Source organism: Leptinotarsa decemlineata, unplaced genomic scaffold (assembly GCF_025532065.1).
Source record: "Leptinotarsa decemlineata unplaced genomic scaffold, Ldec_3_MD MMD2_tig00000008_RagTag_RagTag, whole genome shotgun sequence".
NCBI lineage: Eukaryota > Metazoa > Arthropoda > Insecta > Coleoptera > Chrysomelidae > Leptinotarsa > Leptinotarsa decemlineata.
The window spans coordinates 439607-455622 of NW_027412537.1; the positions used below are offsets into that span (position 1 = coordinate 439607).

Below are 16016 nucleotides of genomic sequence, written 5' to 3' on the forward strand. Positions count from 1 at the left end.
ATTGAAATATTGACACAAGCTGAAAATTAAAAAATTAAAAATATTAACAAAAAATGAAAATTGAAAGATTCCAAACCAAGTTGTGTCACGAATGTGTTACCTGATGACAGGTAAGAAAATGTCACTTTTTATGAAATTACTTTTTTCCCCGGAAAAAAGTAAGCGACTGTTGATGACTTCCAACCGCCATGTTTCTTTACTGTCATCAAGTCTCCCCCAGATTCAAATAAAAGTGTAGCAGACGATCTTCGAAATGAATGACCTGTATATGAATTGACATTTTCAAGTTGAAGCAAAGTAGCCACTGCTTCAGGTACCTTATAAAACTGATTGCTACCCACAATCTGATTGATACATTTTCCTTTGCGATATGCATATAACAGGCGGCGATCCTTTGCTTCTGCTGGACGAAGGGCTATGTACATTCGGTAAAATTTAATATATTCTTCAGTAACTACAAATCTCCTGTTTACATCATTCTTTGTTTGCTTGAGTATCACTATTAATAACGTACCCAATCTTCTCAATATCATCTAATGTTACCTGACTGATTTCACAAATTCAACAAGCTCCTGCAATCCCAAATACAACAACAACCTTGGCCATTAAATAAACTTCATCGGGAGTATTATTCAAAAAGTCACTAATATGTGTACTCGTAAATATCGCAGCTTTCTTGGGCGTGTAACCTTTCCCAATTTGTTTCAGAAATTCCACTCCGGTGGAATCAGAGAAAATTCGGAATTGAACATTTTTCAAAATAACTACTTACCACTAAGTTCGCAGTTTTTAAATCAAATCATAAAATTAAATTGACAGATATTTCATTTTCTATTGATTTGAAAATTGTTTAAAAATTCAAATTTCACATCGATAATTTTCTGACTTTAACATATTGTAATAATGTATTTTTTTCAATATTAAATTGTCGTTTTTCTCATCACAGAAAAAAATTGTGTATTATACACGGGAAAAATATTAGATTTTAGCTCTCGGTTTTTTGTCAACACATCCTCGAGCTGAAATCTAATACTTTTTTCCCTTGTATAATAAATAACTATTGTGTGATTAATGACTTGTGTATTTTGTGAAAATTCACGATCACTTCAATGAAATGAATGATAACATGAATTTTTGTACTTGATAATGGAATAAAACCCGAAACCGGTGGTAAAAATAAAATATGGAAATAAGACAAAAGTATTTTCATACATTCCATCAAAGTAAGAAAATATAGCTGTTCACAATTAGGACATCATTTTGGGTTTTAAAAACGGAAAGTTGCTAAATAATTTAACTCTTCAGCTACGCCGTAACTTTTTGGGTTGAACTTTCCCTTTATTACACTGCAGCAGATTCTCTACTGATTGAACTTTTTCCAGTCTTCGAACTGTGGAAAGTTTTACACCCAAAAAAGTTACATTGATCTCTTCTTGAAAAAAATCCTTTTGTAAACGGATTATCAGACACCCTACATTTTGTTTTATGAAAAAGAGGACATTGGCAGATCAAGGTCTTCAGATGATGTGGTGCTGCAGGTTTCTCCGGATTTTCCTGCAGCTGAATAAGAAAATGCGCTACTGTAATCAATGAAGTCGCCCAGGAGCGCCAATTAATTTTTGTTGTTTTATAATTTCATGATTTGTATTTTGGAAGTGTTATTGCAGTTGATAGAAGTATTACAAAATATATTTCCAATAGAGACGAGATTGTTTCCTAGAATTTTTCCATATTTCTAATGAATCCCCTTTATTTTCTCACATCTCCAACTCTTCGTTCATATATCGCAAATAGCAATTTGCAAAACTGTCATATGCGTGAGTAGAAAAAAACTCAAATCGATTTCGAATAAAAATCCGGTAAATGTCATCGCAAGATTCGACAGTTCACAAACGGATAATCAGACATCACACCCTCATCACTATTCCATTTTTACCATCTGGGTATCATGTCACGTCGAACATATTTTCTTTCCCAAACATTACATTTCCACTTTTCCTTTTTTGAAGCAGTTTCCACTCAAGCTACTCCTTCGTGACTTTCGTGTGTCGTCCCTCAATTTCAATTTACTTTCCTTCAGCCGCTCACAACTTGAAAGTTTTCCTGCTATTTCAGATCAGAAATTGGCCCTCACATTCCTTGCCAGTAAGAGTTTTAACATGAATATCAAAGGAAATAGTTCCAGCATCCTGAGATTATATCAGTTAGGTTGAAATCATCTCAATGGATTTGGAGAGGTAGCATTACGTGTGGTTCTTTTGAGGTTTGGGAAAGTTATTAGATCTCTCAGGAAAGTACAGAGTATTCACCAGGGTGTTGAATACATTTCGGCTTACCACATTCATCATTTGATAATGGAAACAATAATAATTGTAGTTCATAAAGAAGAAAAGAGAATTGAAACTCCCTATGTTTTTACCACTTTTATTTGTAACTAAAGTTACTGCAGTTTCGTCCTATAAGAACATTTTCAAACTTATACATTAAACGTTATTTACAAGTGAAAATGGTACAAACATGGAAAGTTTCAATTCCCCTTTCCTAATTGTGATTTCCTGCCACATAGTAAAGGCTACATCCAACAATTCATTTTAATAGGGGAGCCCAAGCGGGGATGTCGGGATTTACTATAGCGCGGCAGATCAATATACAGGGTGTTACCTTATACCCGGTTAAGTACCTCCACTAAATATGAGCCCCATATATAAGGCCGCATGTGAGGGATAAAGGATCAGATTAGTAAAAAAAATGATGATCAGAAATTTTCGAGCGCATCAGATTAAGGTAGGGTGAGTTGATTACCTGCTAAAAAGTATATATTCCAGTAATCTGACAATTTGAGAGTGACGTAAAGAAAGGGGAGGGCAGCAATGTTGTGAAAAAATAACGTCATTTCAACATTCTCGAGCGTAGATAATTTTTTTTTATTTTAAAGTAAATAATTCAAGGATAATGAAAAATATATACTCTGACGATTTTCGCAAGCCGAAATGACAAACATTCGTCGATAAAGTTTAGTGCGTGCAGCTGTGTGATACCTATATTTCCGTCTCCGAGTTTCTATTCCTCTATTCTCTATTCACTTTTTCTCTATCTATTAATCTCTCACTCCGTCCTTACTCTAAATTCTGTTGCCATGACGCTATCACAGCTGATCACAGAAACTCGTTCGTGATGAAGATGAAGATGATGATTAATTAATCAATCAATTGATGGATGTTGCCGTTACTACGTGGTAGGAAATCATAATGAATAAAAGAGAAATTGAACTTTCTATGTTTTTACCACTTTTATTTGTGACTAACGTTACTGTAGTTTCGTTCTATAAGGACATTTTCAAACTTATGACGTCTCAATGTCTCAATGACGCTCGAGTCAATCCCCATTTTGCATCGTGGACTCCCCTGCTAGTGTAGTTTATAAAGAATGAAGCAATAATAATGTTTTTTTTAAGTTTGTCATTATGACAAAACGAATTTCGAATGGCAAATCGTCGTTCAAAATATGAAGTAGCTGATTGGGAGTTGAATACGCCCACCACCGGTGGAATGGAGCCAGAAAAAGAGATACTGAACGAACTTGTATATGCCATATAATTTTCAAATACATATTCTTTATGTTGTGAATATGACGCTGTACACCATATGCATTACAATTTGTTATGTAATTCCAAAGATATGAATATAATTCAGGTTATGTTTCGTTTATACAGCGTCGGAAATTGGTACTGATATTCGCCGACGAAGAATAAGTTTATCAGATAATGCTAAAGAAAACTCACTACGAGTACTATCTTTCCTGAGTTTAGGATTCATTCGGATATCGCGATTGATATTATTCATGTTATTACCTTATATTTTCTGATTGATTAAATTGGAATAACTATCGATGCGACACATTCCTGAACGATTTGAATTGTGATTAAAATCTTTTGATCTAGAATTCTAGAACATCAGTAACACCGTTCATACTTTCATTTCTCATGAAGACCATCAACATTTGACTTATACTTCAACACACGTTTTGAACCTTTAGGTAGACAAGAAAGGGATTTGTAAATATTAAAATTGATTTTCAACTCACTGTATTAGCAGGATCACCTGAGACTGGAAGAAAGCTTTTCACTATTGCCCACACCACTATGAAAACCATTGGAAGACCTGTGAACAATGTTTCGAATTGAAAAAGTAGAACTTGTCGCCAAGCATTTGAAGTGTGATCAATACTGACATAATTGAAAACAGAAATTTTATTATTTTTCGCTCATTATATCGGTTTTACAGAGGATTTTCCTTTCTCTCTGTTATCGATTATATCGATAATGTCCCACTAATTGTTCTGATATTTGTAGATCATTCATTACCTCTTTTTGTATCAGAGTTCAAAAAAACTACAATTTCTCATTGTGAGCATCAATCCAAGTGATAACTTGTGAACAATCAGGTGAAATAAATCTTGATGATAATGGTGCTAGCTATTGAATAAGGGTAGATTTTGGAAACGAAAAAAACCTTTTTTCATATATAGACTACAGTTTCTTTATATATAGACTATGCGAAATCATTTTTTATTATTGGTCTACCCGGTATACAGAACGTTGGTGAACTAAATAAGGTACAACCAAACAATGTATTACAAGATATTGCAATTGCTGAATTCATAAATAATATGCATGAAATGTAGGCTACGAATAAAATTGAATTCAATGAACTGTCGAACATGTCAAATTGATTCAGGCTAGACAGATATTCCATGATGGGAAATGTTCCTCAATTTGGTTTATTACAGCAAATGCAAGTTTGAACAAAATAAAGTTGAGTTTAATTCATGAGTTTCTCAAATTCACTTCGAAAAGTATTCAAATTGATGTTGAGAATGTTGGGTTTTAATTTTTCTTATTCACATATTGGCAACAGCGCCTATATCAAGTTGAAATTATTTATACGTAGTAGATATTCTACTTTAAAAAAAGAAAAGTATCTTTATAAATATACAATTAAAGCAAAATATAAATTATAGTTCAATACCACCTCCATTACCCACATAAACAACAGTTGTTTTGTTATTTATTAATATAGAGGAGGATAGGTTAGGTGCATAAAATGTCATATGTCACAGAATGTTTCGGAACTCGGAACATAAGTAAACAGAACAGCACGCCTCTGAAATATGTCATCTTTGTTTGTCTCATACAGGTAACAGATTCATCGTCCTTTTTAGCTATTACCGATGTTGCCAAATGGTGAAAATGCATTATTTCATTTCTCTTTTTTAAGTATTTAAATGATTTTTTAAAGAAAAACGTTGAAATGATAAGTTCAAAATGCGTTGTTTTAGAGCTCTTTTATGAAAACTACTTGATTTTTGTCAGGAGTAACATTCCCCATTGAATGAGCGTGAAAATTTCGATGATGCTACCAATATGCATTATGTGTTGAAAGCTGAATTGGAATTCGATGAAAACGGTAGCAAAAAAAAACGGATTTAAAATGTTCCTATATCTCATTGCAACTTACCCCATCCAATACAGACATATACTCTCAGTTTGAAGTTCTCTCTTGTTAATGTTTCCACAACGAGAATGTAGAGGTAAAGTCCTGGAACAAAATGAAGGGAGAATTATTCATAATTTGCCTTCGAGTTCAGTTCACGGAAGACTTGTGAGAAAATCCATTATTATTTTCATCTTGGATTATACTGATGTTTTATCTGTTTCATTTGAGAATATCCAGAAAAGATTCAATGAAAAAGATCGTGAATAGGAATGTAGCACAGTGAAATTACACACTGTGAAATAAATAACAACTTATTTGATAGTGAATACTGTGTAATTATTCTACAATTTCAAATGACGATACCGAAAGCATGATGATATTGATGTAACAGAAAATTTTATTGGAAACACAACCTAATTTCCAATTTATTTAATCTGCGACATTTATCTTTATTCTTCGAGTATTTTTCAAATTTTTAAATAGGAAATTCAATAGGGTTTTCACTCTAGATTCAATCTGACTAAATAGTACATAATTAGGAATTTGTTATTTGACACAGATTTAGTCTTATTACTGGGCCTTTTCAGTTTTGTCTCTTCTATTTCTTCAAACTGAAGAAATGGAACTCAGGTAATAAATAAAATTTGGAACCTCTAAAGTAAAATGAATCTTTCGAAAACACTTTCCGCACATCAGAACAAAAATGCTGTCTATCGTCGAGCATTTCGCTAACCAAGTTGGTGTCATCAGGAGGTGACTAAAACTGTTTCTTCACCAACGTTATTTCGTAAATCTCAGATTCCTCTTCAATAAGTGCCTGATCCTTGGCATTTCCAAAAATTCAATAATACATCGATTTTTTGTGTGAGAAACCTAATTTACTAGGCTTCTCCAGCAATGCATTTGTGGTTCAGCCTAACACCACTGATGGGACTTATGGCAGGACAACACAGCCCTTCCTAGTGTTGAATAACAAATACGATGTGCGCAGACAGTGTGGTTGTCTCACTTGCTCTCACAGATACTATGTGAGGAAATTATTTAATCCTGGCGATCCTGATCAGGATAATAAGATAAACTTATGAAATTGTTGTATTGTCAACGATTCTTGATGAGTATACAAAGATTAAAATCAGTCTGTCGGTTACAAACAAACATACAAATTAAGCTTTCAATCGTTGCGTATTAGCTGAATTTGGGAACAAAGCTTAACTCAGCTCTAACGAATCAGAAAAATGCGATATCTCACTTTCTAATTTCTTTGTCTAGTTAACGGATTTCGTTCATGAAAAATCTCCACTAGAAATTTCTGGACTCGATTTTTCCTACAATTTCTGGAAAAAATATTTTGCCGGAAGTGTCTCGGTGCTGTGAAGTATCTCTTGGGTCCTTCATGGATTTGTTGGGGAGTTATTCTTTTCAGATGCCAGTGAAATGATATTACTGAATACTTCCATTCTGAAGAAAGATATCAGGTATTTGATTGCACTCCTGAATAATATTTTTCGTAATCCCATACTGTTATTTCGATTTAACGGTATTCACATGACAATTGAAAAGTTAATGTTAACAGCCTCCGTTCGTTAAAAAATCAATTGTTCAAATATTCTTCCAAAACTTTATTCTGCTTGCACTCATTGCACATGATTCTCCCAATATTTCTGAAGGAATTCGATTTTGTTCCTCAAATTCCTCCGTGGTCGTTGTTAAAGCGAACTGGCGAACACATAAAATTGACGTTCTTTCTGATATTGTTGTGATATCAAGCTGTTCCATGACAACACTATATTGAGATTTTTCTGTAGAATTACGAGGTACGTGGTTAACGTGGTTTCTTCTTTCCTCGGAATCAAAATGCAATCTTTCAGCGGGATTACGAAAAGTCTTGAACGACACACGGCCGATACGCAAATAATGGATTCCGTTATTTGCTACCTATCGGCCTTGTAACGTTAATAACTATTTTCCGAAACTGAGCATGTCGTTTATAATTACATCTTCAAATACATAATGATTTTCAGTCTACTCCATGCGTATCGCTCCACCAACGCGTGGCTGGATTGATTCATATTTGCCCAGCCAGAGTGTTTGGTTTCAGAAGTGATTCTGCAATGTATCTCGTAAACTTACGGTAAAATCAGTCATTCTTCTAGAACGACTGTGCCAATTTTCATGACTTTTGATTCTTTCCATTTGTCTTCACCAGAATAACAGAATTGAAACCTTCGAAAATTGAAGATTGAACAAATTGACGACTATGAGATGGAATGGGCCGATGCTTGATGAAAACTCATAACTTATCCAAGTGAAGGTTTGTTTGAAGGTGGTTAAGAATGTTTTATGGTAAATTTTATCAGTTCGGACTTCCATTGCCTAATATGATATAAAATTATTTGAAATTCCTGAAAGAATCAATAAAATCAAAATAAATAGCTGAAAATAACAATTATATAAATTGAAACACCCTGAAATGAAATTAATGTAAAATACAAGCAACAATTGAACATTGAACAATACAAAAAGAAATTGAAATTAAAACAATTCAAGCCAAATTACTTCACGTTTCGATTGTTAGTATCCACAATCATCTACAGATGATGACTGGGCTTATTTCTCCGAGCGATGACTATTTGTAGGCCAAGCGAGTGCTTTCACCTATCTCCTCTCCCCTCTTCACCGGTTTAGCCGTTTGAAGAGTGCTGGCCGTTTTTCGCTTAATTATCGGTTTCCATATGTTGCGTGTTTCTACGCTAGCTCAACTGAATGCGTTGTTGGGCAACATTTATGCGGCTTCTTTGAATTTTCTCTTAAACCAGTGTTTCTTCCTATGATCTGTGAACATGAGTCCAAACATGTTCTGCTATTTCTTGAAGAGGACCGACACTGAGTAGAATACATCTATATATCGATAACCCAATCACACGGGACAGTATGTAAATGACGAATCCAACCACCATCAATCAACTAAAAGAGGAGTCATCAAGACTCTAGTAGACCGTGCTTTCGGGTTCTATTATACAAAGGAAGGTCTCAAGAAAGAACTAGGCATTATTAAAAATAATCTTCAATGGAATAGTTACTCAAAAGTGATGGTGAAACAGACTTTGGCCAATAGACAGCAAGCTCCTCACAAGGAAGGGAAGCCGTCGCAACCACTACTTGCACTTCCCTACATCAGGGGTTTGTCGGAAAGGGTAAGAAAAATTGGGTCCAAGTACAACATCAGAACCTACTTCAGATCCGGAAACATTATCCGTAGCAGCCTCACGAAAACGAGGCCACCAAACGAGGACTGTGTTTCCAAGAATATCATTTACCGGATATCGGATACGGCCATTGAAAGTCCGCAATGGCGAGCACAAGAAACACACACAACGAGGAGAAACCAGCAAATGGGAAATGTTTGGACTGATCAATATATCATCAAGTGGTCTCAAGCTGAGATCATCCACAGGAAGAAACACTGGATTAAGAGGAAATTCAACGAAAACGCATATATGTTGTCCAACAACGCATTCAGCCAAGATAGCATAGATATACATAACAAATGGCAAACAACAAGCGGAAAACGGTAAACTGCTGCTAAACTGTCAGCTTCTGCCAAACCAGTGAAGCGGACAGAGGGAAGAGGGGAAAGGTGAAAGCACTCGCATGACCTATAAATAGTCATCGCTACGAAAAATAAGTCCAGTCATCACCCGAAGATGATTGTGGATACTAACAATCGAAACGTCGTGAAGTAACTTGGCTTGAAATCTTTTAATTTTCATTTTTTTCATTTTGTTCAATCGAATTATCAATTATTGCTTGTATATCATTTTAATTTAATTTCAAAGTGTTTTGCTTGATATAATCGATATTTCCAGCTATTTATTTTGATTTTATTGATTCTTGCGGGGATTTTAAATCATTTTATATCATATTAGACAATGGAAGTCCGAACCAATGAAATGTATTCGAATAAAGTTTCATTTTGAGATTTCCACTGGACAAATTTCGTTAAAAAATTGCATTTTTTCGCTATGCAATAGCTCTCTCACACTCCCCCAAGCTATTTAGTAGCAAAACACGTGTTGCAGTTTTGTAAACGGCCCAGTGTCACTTGAGTAATTTTGATATTATATTATATATTTTGATATATATAGTGATTGTGATTGAATGAACCATTGTTATATCTCAATAGCAGCGAAGTCAGCAATATCCATTACAGTGTTATTAACAATGATGTGGTCAAGAAGATAAAATAATTCACAATGAAGCCGTAATATTGCAGAATATTGCGAATCAATCCCGTGCAGAAGGAAGATAGGATTGCCGTGTTGTCAGGCATACGGTTGAGATTTACTAATGACAGTTCAGTTTGTATAATTATCGAATGAGTGAATACTGAAATAATATGTGGAATATACATGGAATGTATATTTGTTGTATCAATCTACTGTTTCAATGACACTAAATAAAATACATATGTGTGTATGTATATATGTATATATATATATATATATATATATATATATATATATATATATATATATATATATATATATATATATATATATATATTATTTTAATGTTTTTTATCATCTGACAATTCTGTCCTGTTTTGTATTTATAACCAATTGATATAGAATAATTTAGGGAAAATTGTTTTTATATCTATTCTACTGTATTGTTGTGAAAATATTTTATAGTAACATGACTGTATATATACATTAAGTACATCCACTTTTAACATCGGACAATCCATATTGGTTTGCATAATTTTAATTTCATTCAATAATAAAGATAATAAAGCATGTTTTGATTTGATTTGATATTTGTACTCATTCAATTTCAACAAAGCCATTTCCAGTTACTTATAGAAAGAAGATTGCAAACTGTAATGTCAGTAGGAATGTGCCTGGACTAGAATACTTATAGTCTGTCTATAAAAAGTTATCTGTGACGTCCTTGGACAAGGCTCTGTGATTTGGTATTTTAAAATTGGATAATATGGTTATTGAATGAACATTGGAGGTGTTTCATGGATGACAGACATCACAGTGGCGACGAGGATGAACGTATATTGAAAATTTAGTCTAACAATGGATTTGTTTAATTGAAAACAAGTAACATGGCGACGGAACAATTTGGGTTACAAACGGAGTTCAATCCAGACATTCACGATTTCGGCATCTATGTCCGGCGACTAAAATCGTTTTTTACTGCTAATGAGGTGGCAGAGGAAAGTAAACAGCGAGCAATGTTATTGAATAGCCTTAATCAGATTGCATTTGCCTTACTCGAGGACTTATGTGTTCTTGATAAACCAGAAAATAAAGGTTTCAATGTGTTGGTTGAGTTATTGGAGAAACATTATCAACCGCAACGGGCTGTTTATGCAGAAATGTATGCTTTTTATTCTGCGAAAAAGCTTAAAATAGAAATCATTCAAGAATATATAGTACGTCTTAGAAGGCTTGCTACACATTGTTAATTTGGTACTTATTTAGACAATGCACTTCGGGATAAATTTATATGTGGTTTCGAACCTGGAAGAATTTTGGATACCTTATTTACCAAAACCGAAATGTTAACAATTGAAGAAGCCATCAGCAACGCATAAATGACAGAGTCAGCTCAAAATAATTGTGGATTACCAGTGCAAGTGAAAATGGAAGAATTACATCGCTTGGAAGAAGATTCGATACGCCCGCGCGGAAGAGGGCAAAGAGGCGACAGTCAAGGGCAGATGCATAACAAAAACCTAAGACGCGACGACAGGACAACACATCGCTTCAGGAAAGTATTCCTCTAAAAAATATATGTTTTTTTTGTTCGGTGTGCGGGGGCAAAAATCACGAGTCCTACAGATGTTATTACCGAGAATATATTTGTGAGAAATGTGGAGGAAAAGGCCATTTAGAGAGAGTATGCAAGGTGGGCCTAAACCATTCATTTAATTATTTCGAAAATGAACAGTTAGAGTCGAGCGTTGATGATACCAACGAGTTTTCGACAACAGTCAGAGATAAACCTTCATTTTGTTTATTTATTTAAATGAGAATCCAATATTAGTAGATGTTGAGTGGAATAAAGTAAGTTTCAAAGTTGAATTAGATTCAGAGGCTTCAAAATCAGTAATTTCAGAAAATTTGTGGAAAAAACATTTCCAAAAGTTACCTCTAAAAAAGACCAATTTGAGTTTTGTAACATATGTTGGGGACAAAATTTGTGCTTTAGGGAAAATTGAACTTGAAGTCATTTTTAATAACCGTTCCCATATTTTGGATTTTTTTGTTATTAGACGGGGCGACAACTTGCTACTGGGGCGTGATTTCATTCACAAATTCAATTTAGGATTCAGGCAGTTGAATTATATAGATGAGATTTCAGATAAAAAAATTGTGGAAAGTTGGCAAACAAAATATGCAGATGTTTTCAAGGACGAATTGGGAACATTCAATAAAGGAAAACTATCCCTTAAATTGAAATAAGGTATTAAACCTGAAGTTTTTAAACCTAGTCCAATAGCTCATGCTCTTAGGGAAAAAGTAGAGATAGAAATAGATAAATTGCTCAAAATAGACCAGTTCAATATTCTGAATGGGACACACCGATTGTTTCAGTATTAAAAGACGATAAAGTAAATGTTCGAATCTGTGGAGACTATAAAATTAGTTTGAATCCTCATATCGAAATTTGTTGTTATCCATTACCAAAAATAGAGGATGTGTTTGCAAAATTATGTAATGGTGAGCAATTTTCCAAACTTGATTTGAAATTTTCTCATCAACAAATATGAGGAATCAAAAAAACTAACTGCTATTTCTACACATAGAGGTGTATACTTCTATACACGTCTACCTTTTGGAATTTCGTCGGGACCTGGATACTTCCAGTATATAAATGGGCAGGTTTTAAGTGGCATACCAGGAGTTTGTTGTTTCTTGGATGACATTCTAGTGACCGGTAAAAATAAAAAAGAAGATATTGCAAGGTTAGAATTAGTTTTGGATATACTAAAAGAAAGTGGCTTGACATTAAAAAAAGAAAAATGTCATTTTTTCAAAAATTCGGTTGAGTATTTAGGGCATGTTATAGACAAAAATGGGTTACATAAATCTGCGAAGAAAATTGAAGCTATTTCGAAAATTCCGCGACCGACAAATATTTCATAAATGAAATCGTTGTTGTTCAGCGTACAATACTATCACAGATTTATACCAAATCTGATCGACATTTTATTTCCTCTTTATGACTTATTAAAAAAAGATCACCCATTTGAATGGAACGAACAGGGTGAAAAGGCATTTTCGGAAACTGAAAAAGCAATTACTTCTCCTCAAGTTTTAGCACTCTATAACCCAGATGTTGATCTAATTTTAACGGTAGATGCTTCATCGTACGGTTTAGGTGCAACCCTATCCCACAGTTATCCGTCGGGTATTGAAAAACCGATAGCATTCAGTTCTAGAGTATTATCAGATACCGGAAAAAGATACAGTCAAATAGACAAGGAGGCATTATTAATAGTTTATGGTTTACAAAAATTAAATTCGTATCTGTGGGGCCGTAATTTTTTTTTAAAATGTGACCACAAACCGTTAGTGTCAATTTTTGGACCAAAAAAAGGTTTCCCAGTTATGACAGCAAATAGGTTACAGCGCTATGCAATATTTTTATATTTCTATGATTTTGATATTTAGTATGTAAATTCAAAACTGAATTGTGCTGATTTTCTTCCACGACTTCCATTAATGGATAAAGAAAAAAAATTACAGAGGAGCCGAGTTTAACATTACATTATGTAGAAAAAAGTAAATTACCTCTAAATATTGAAATTATAAAAAGGGAATTGAAAAGGGACGAACAGTTAAGCTTAGTCCTAGAATATGTAAAAAATGGGTGGCCAATAAATTATAAAAGTGAATTGATGTCGTTTTTCAAACTAAAAAATGAACTAAGTATTGAAGATGATGTTTTAATTTGGGGTTATCGAGTGGTAGTTCCGGAAATATTGCAATCTGCTATTTTAGGTGAGATGCATGAAAGCCATATGGGAATTGTGAAAACAAAAGCATTGGCACGTTCATATATTTGGTGGCCGTCTCTTGATGAAGAAATTGAAGAAATGTGTAAAAATTGTACTTCAATCACAGCATCAGCTACTATAAGTAAATTAAGGGGATTATTTGCTCAGTTTGGTCTCCCGAGGACATTGGTTTCAGATAATGGACCAACGTTTATCTCCAACGAATTTCAGAATTTTTTACTTAATAATGGCATTGTTCATGTCTCCACCATACCACCCAGCTTCAAACGAGGCGGCTGAAAATAGTGTGAAAACTATCAAACAATTTATTATCAAGACTTTGAAAAGTTCTTACAATATCTTTGATGAGATTTCGAAACAATCTCAGATTACAGAATTAGACCTTAATAATTTTTTGGTATTGTATAGACATACAGAGCACTGTATCACTGGCGAATCCTCAGCCCGTTTGATGCTGGGCCGAGCTCTCAGAACTAGATTAGATTTGATTGAACCCTTAAATGTACCGGTACGTAAACAAAAGGTGCTAGTGAAAGATTATAGAAGGGTCAAACCAGAGTGGACATCGGGAATTGTAATTCGTAGATTAGGAAAAAATATTGTTAAAGTAAGAATACCCAATGCCAATTTGGAATGGAAACGTCACATAAACCAGATTCTCCCTGTTCATGATAGTTATGTGAATGTAGGAGAAGTTGAAATCAGTAAGGAACAAATTGTTTTGCCTCAAGAGCTCTCAATTAGGTAGTAGTGAGGCACCAGGAGCGGTGGTGGGAAAATCACAAGAGAGAGATTCAACGATGTCAATATCGAATTATGATAATATCAATTCAACTAGTAGTGATCAAGAGACTCATATATCTCCCAGTGAATTATCCCATCGCCCCCAGCGTTTCAGAAAACCGCCTGAGCGGTTTGTACCACAGTTATAAGCACAATAGTTCTAAATTAGAAAGGGAGGAGTGTAATGTCAGTAGGAATGTGCCTGGACTATAATACTTGTATAAAAAGTTATCTGTGACGTCCTTGGACAGGGCTCTTTGATTTGGTATTTTGAAATTGGAAAATATAGTTATTGAATGAACCTTGAAGGTGTTTCATTTAGATGGATGACAGACAATGATTCATAGCATGAAGAGACCAAATAATTTTATTCAATATTCAGTTATCTCCATACCAGTAGCTACAAACATTTTCAATCCGAAGTATATAAGTTATACAAAGGGTCGGTCGGTAGCCAGGCGGTTCGACGTGGGTGCTTTGTTCAATCACTCGAATTGACTGCCGTGTTGGTCGGTGGTTTAAGCCCTAGTCTGAACGACCGATTTTCACTTGCTATCATCCTACCCGTGTTAGGAATCATACGTTAGAAGGTGAAACCTCGTTAATCCTTTGTTTGTCGTTTGCAGAGGTGCGACAACTGGTTAACGGAAAAACATATTTTAAACAGAAACACAACGCTAAGGGAAATGTTCAATTTCGTAAGTTACGTACAATATCTTTCATCAGAGTATACATTCCAATTGTGTTTGTTTTTGAATGCTTTAAAAAACATTTATTGTTTTTTCGTTATCATTCATACTATATCATGGAGCGCCTGAAAAATTCAGTTGAGTTTTTCAGCGTGATTCCCAAGGGAATGGCAAATATTGTCATGAATGTTTCGTGTCTTATCAGGATGAACGTCTGAATAATGGATTATCTTCAATAAGAAAGCGCGAGAGTCTGGTTAGAAATTGTTTACGAATGTGTTGTGGAACACAGGAGCAATTTTATATTCAGGCGACTCAAAGTGGAATTGTATTACGTCATTTCTCAGTCTTCCAATGCTAAAAGAACTTCATCCACCTTTCTTAAACGTCGGGTGGGTTGAATTTATGTAAATTAAGTTTTCCGTTGTGCTCCTAACCTGATTGAAAACATCACGAAGCAACGGCTAGAGGCAACATATTAAATACTGAATTAGATTGAATTGAACGTGATCTTCAATAGAGAAGTTTATATTTCAATAAAATATTCCAGAATTGACAAATGTCTCAATATGAAAAAATGTTGTATACTTATATCATAAAAAAAGAAATCTAGAACATATGAAACTCTGTCTCGTATAAGCATTGTACATTTCCAACATACTCCTCTTCGTAGTGAAACTTTGCAAAGCCGTTATTTAAGTTAGTGTCGCATACGATGAGGAGCTCTGTATTCTCGTCGACTTATCGTTCTCTCTCATTTTTTTCCTGTAATTTCTGATCTGACGTAAAACCATATTTAATGTTTTTCTTACTTCTGAATTGTGAGAGTTTGATAGTTCCATTGAAAAGAGCCTCCATAGTGGACGAATAGGCTTCCTAGAATTCAATCCATTCTTTCAACCCTTTTCTGGCAGAAAACATATACACGTTTCTTATTCTATAAGTACAATATCAACAACTCAATCTATGGAAAGTATTTTTGAACTGAAATTAAGTAAATTCAGCAGCGTTCGT

General features: G+C 34.2%; 1 protein-coding gene across 2 annotated transcripts in view; it reads right to left on the reverse strand.

The window, feature by feature from the left end:
- Window positions 1-16016, reverse strand: part of LOC111503323 (diuretic hormone receptor) — a 192565-nt gene that overhangs the window by 72679 nt on the left and 103870 nt on the right. For both annotated transcript variants that reach the window (XM_074170818.1, XM_074170819.1), the window contains exons 6-7: window positions 5517-5597; window positions 4084-4160 (exon numbers count right to left, since the gene is read on the reverse strand). In XM_074170818.1, the coding sequence (XP_074026919.1) occupies window positions 4084-4160; window positions 5517-5597 (158 nt within the window). The remainder of the gene's footprint in view (window positions 1-4083; window positions 4161-5516; window positions 5598-16016) is intronic.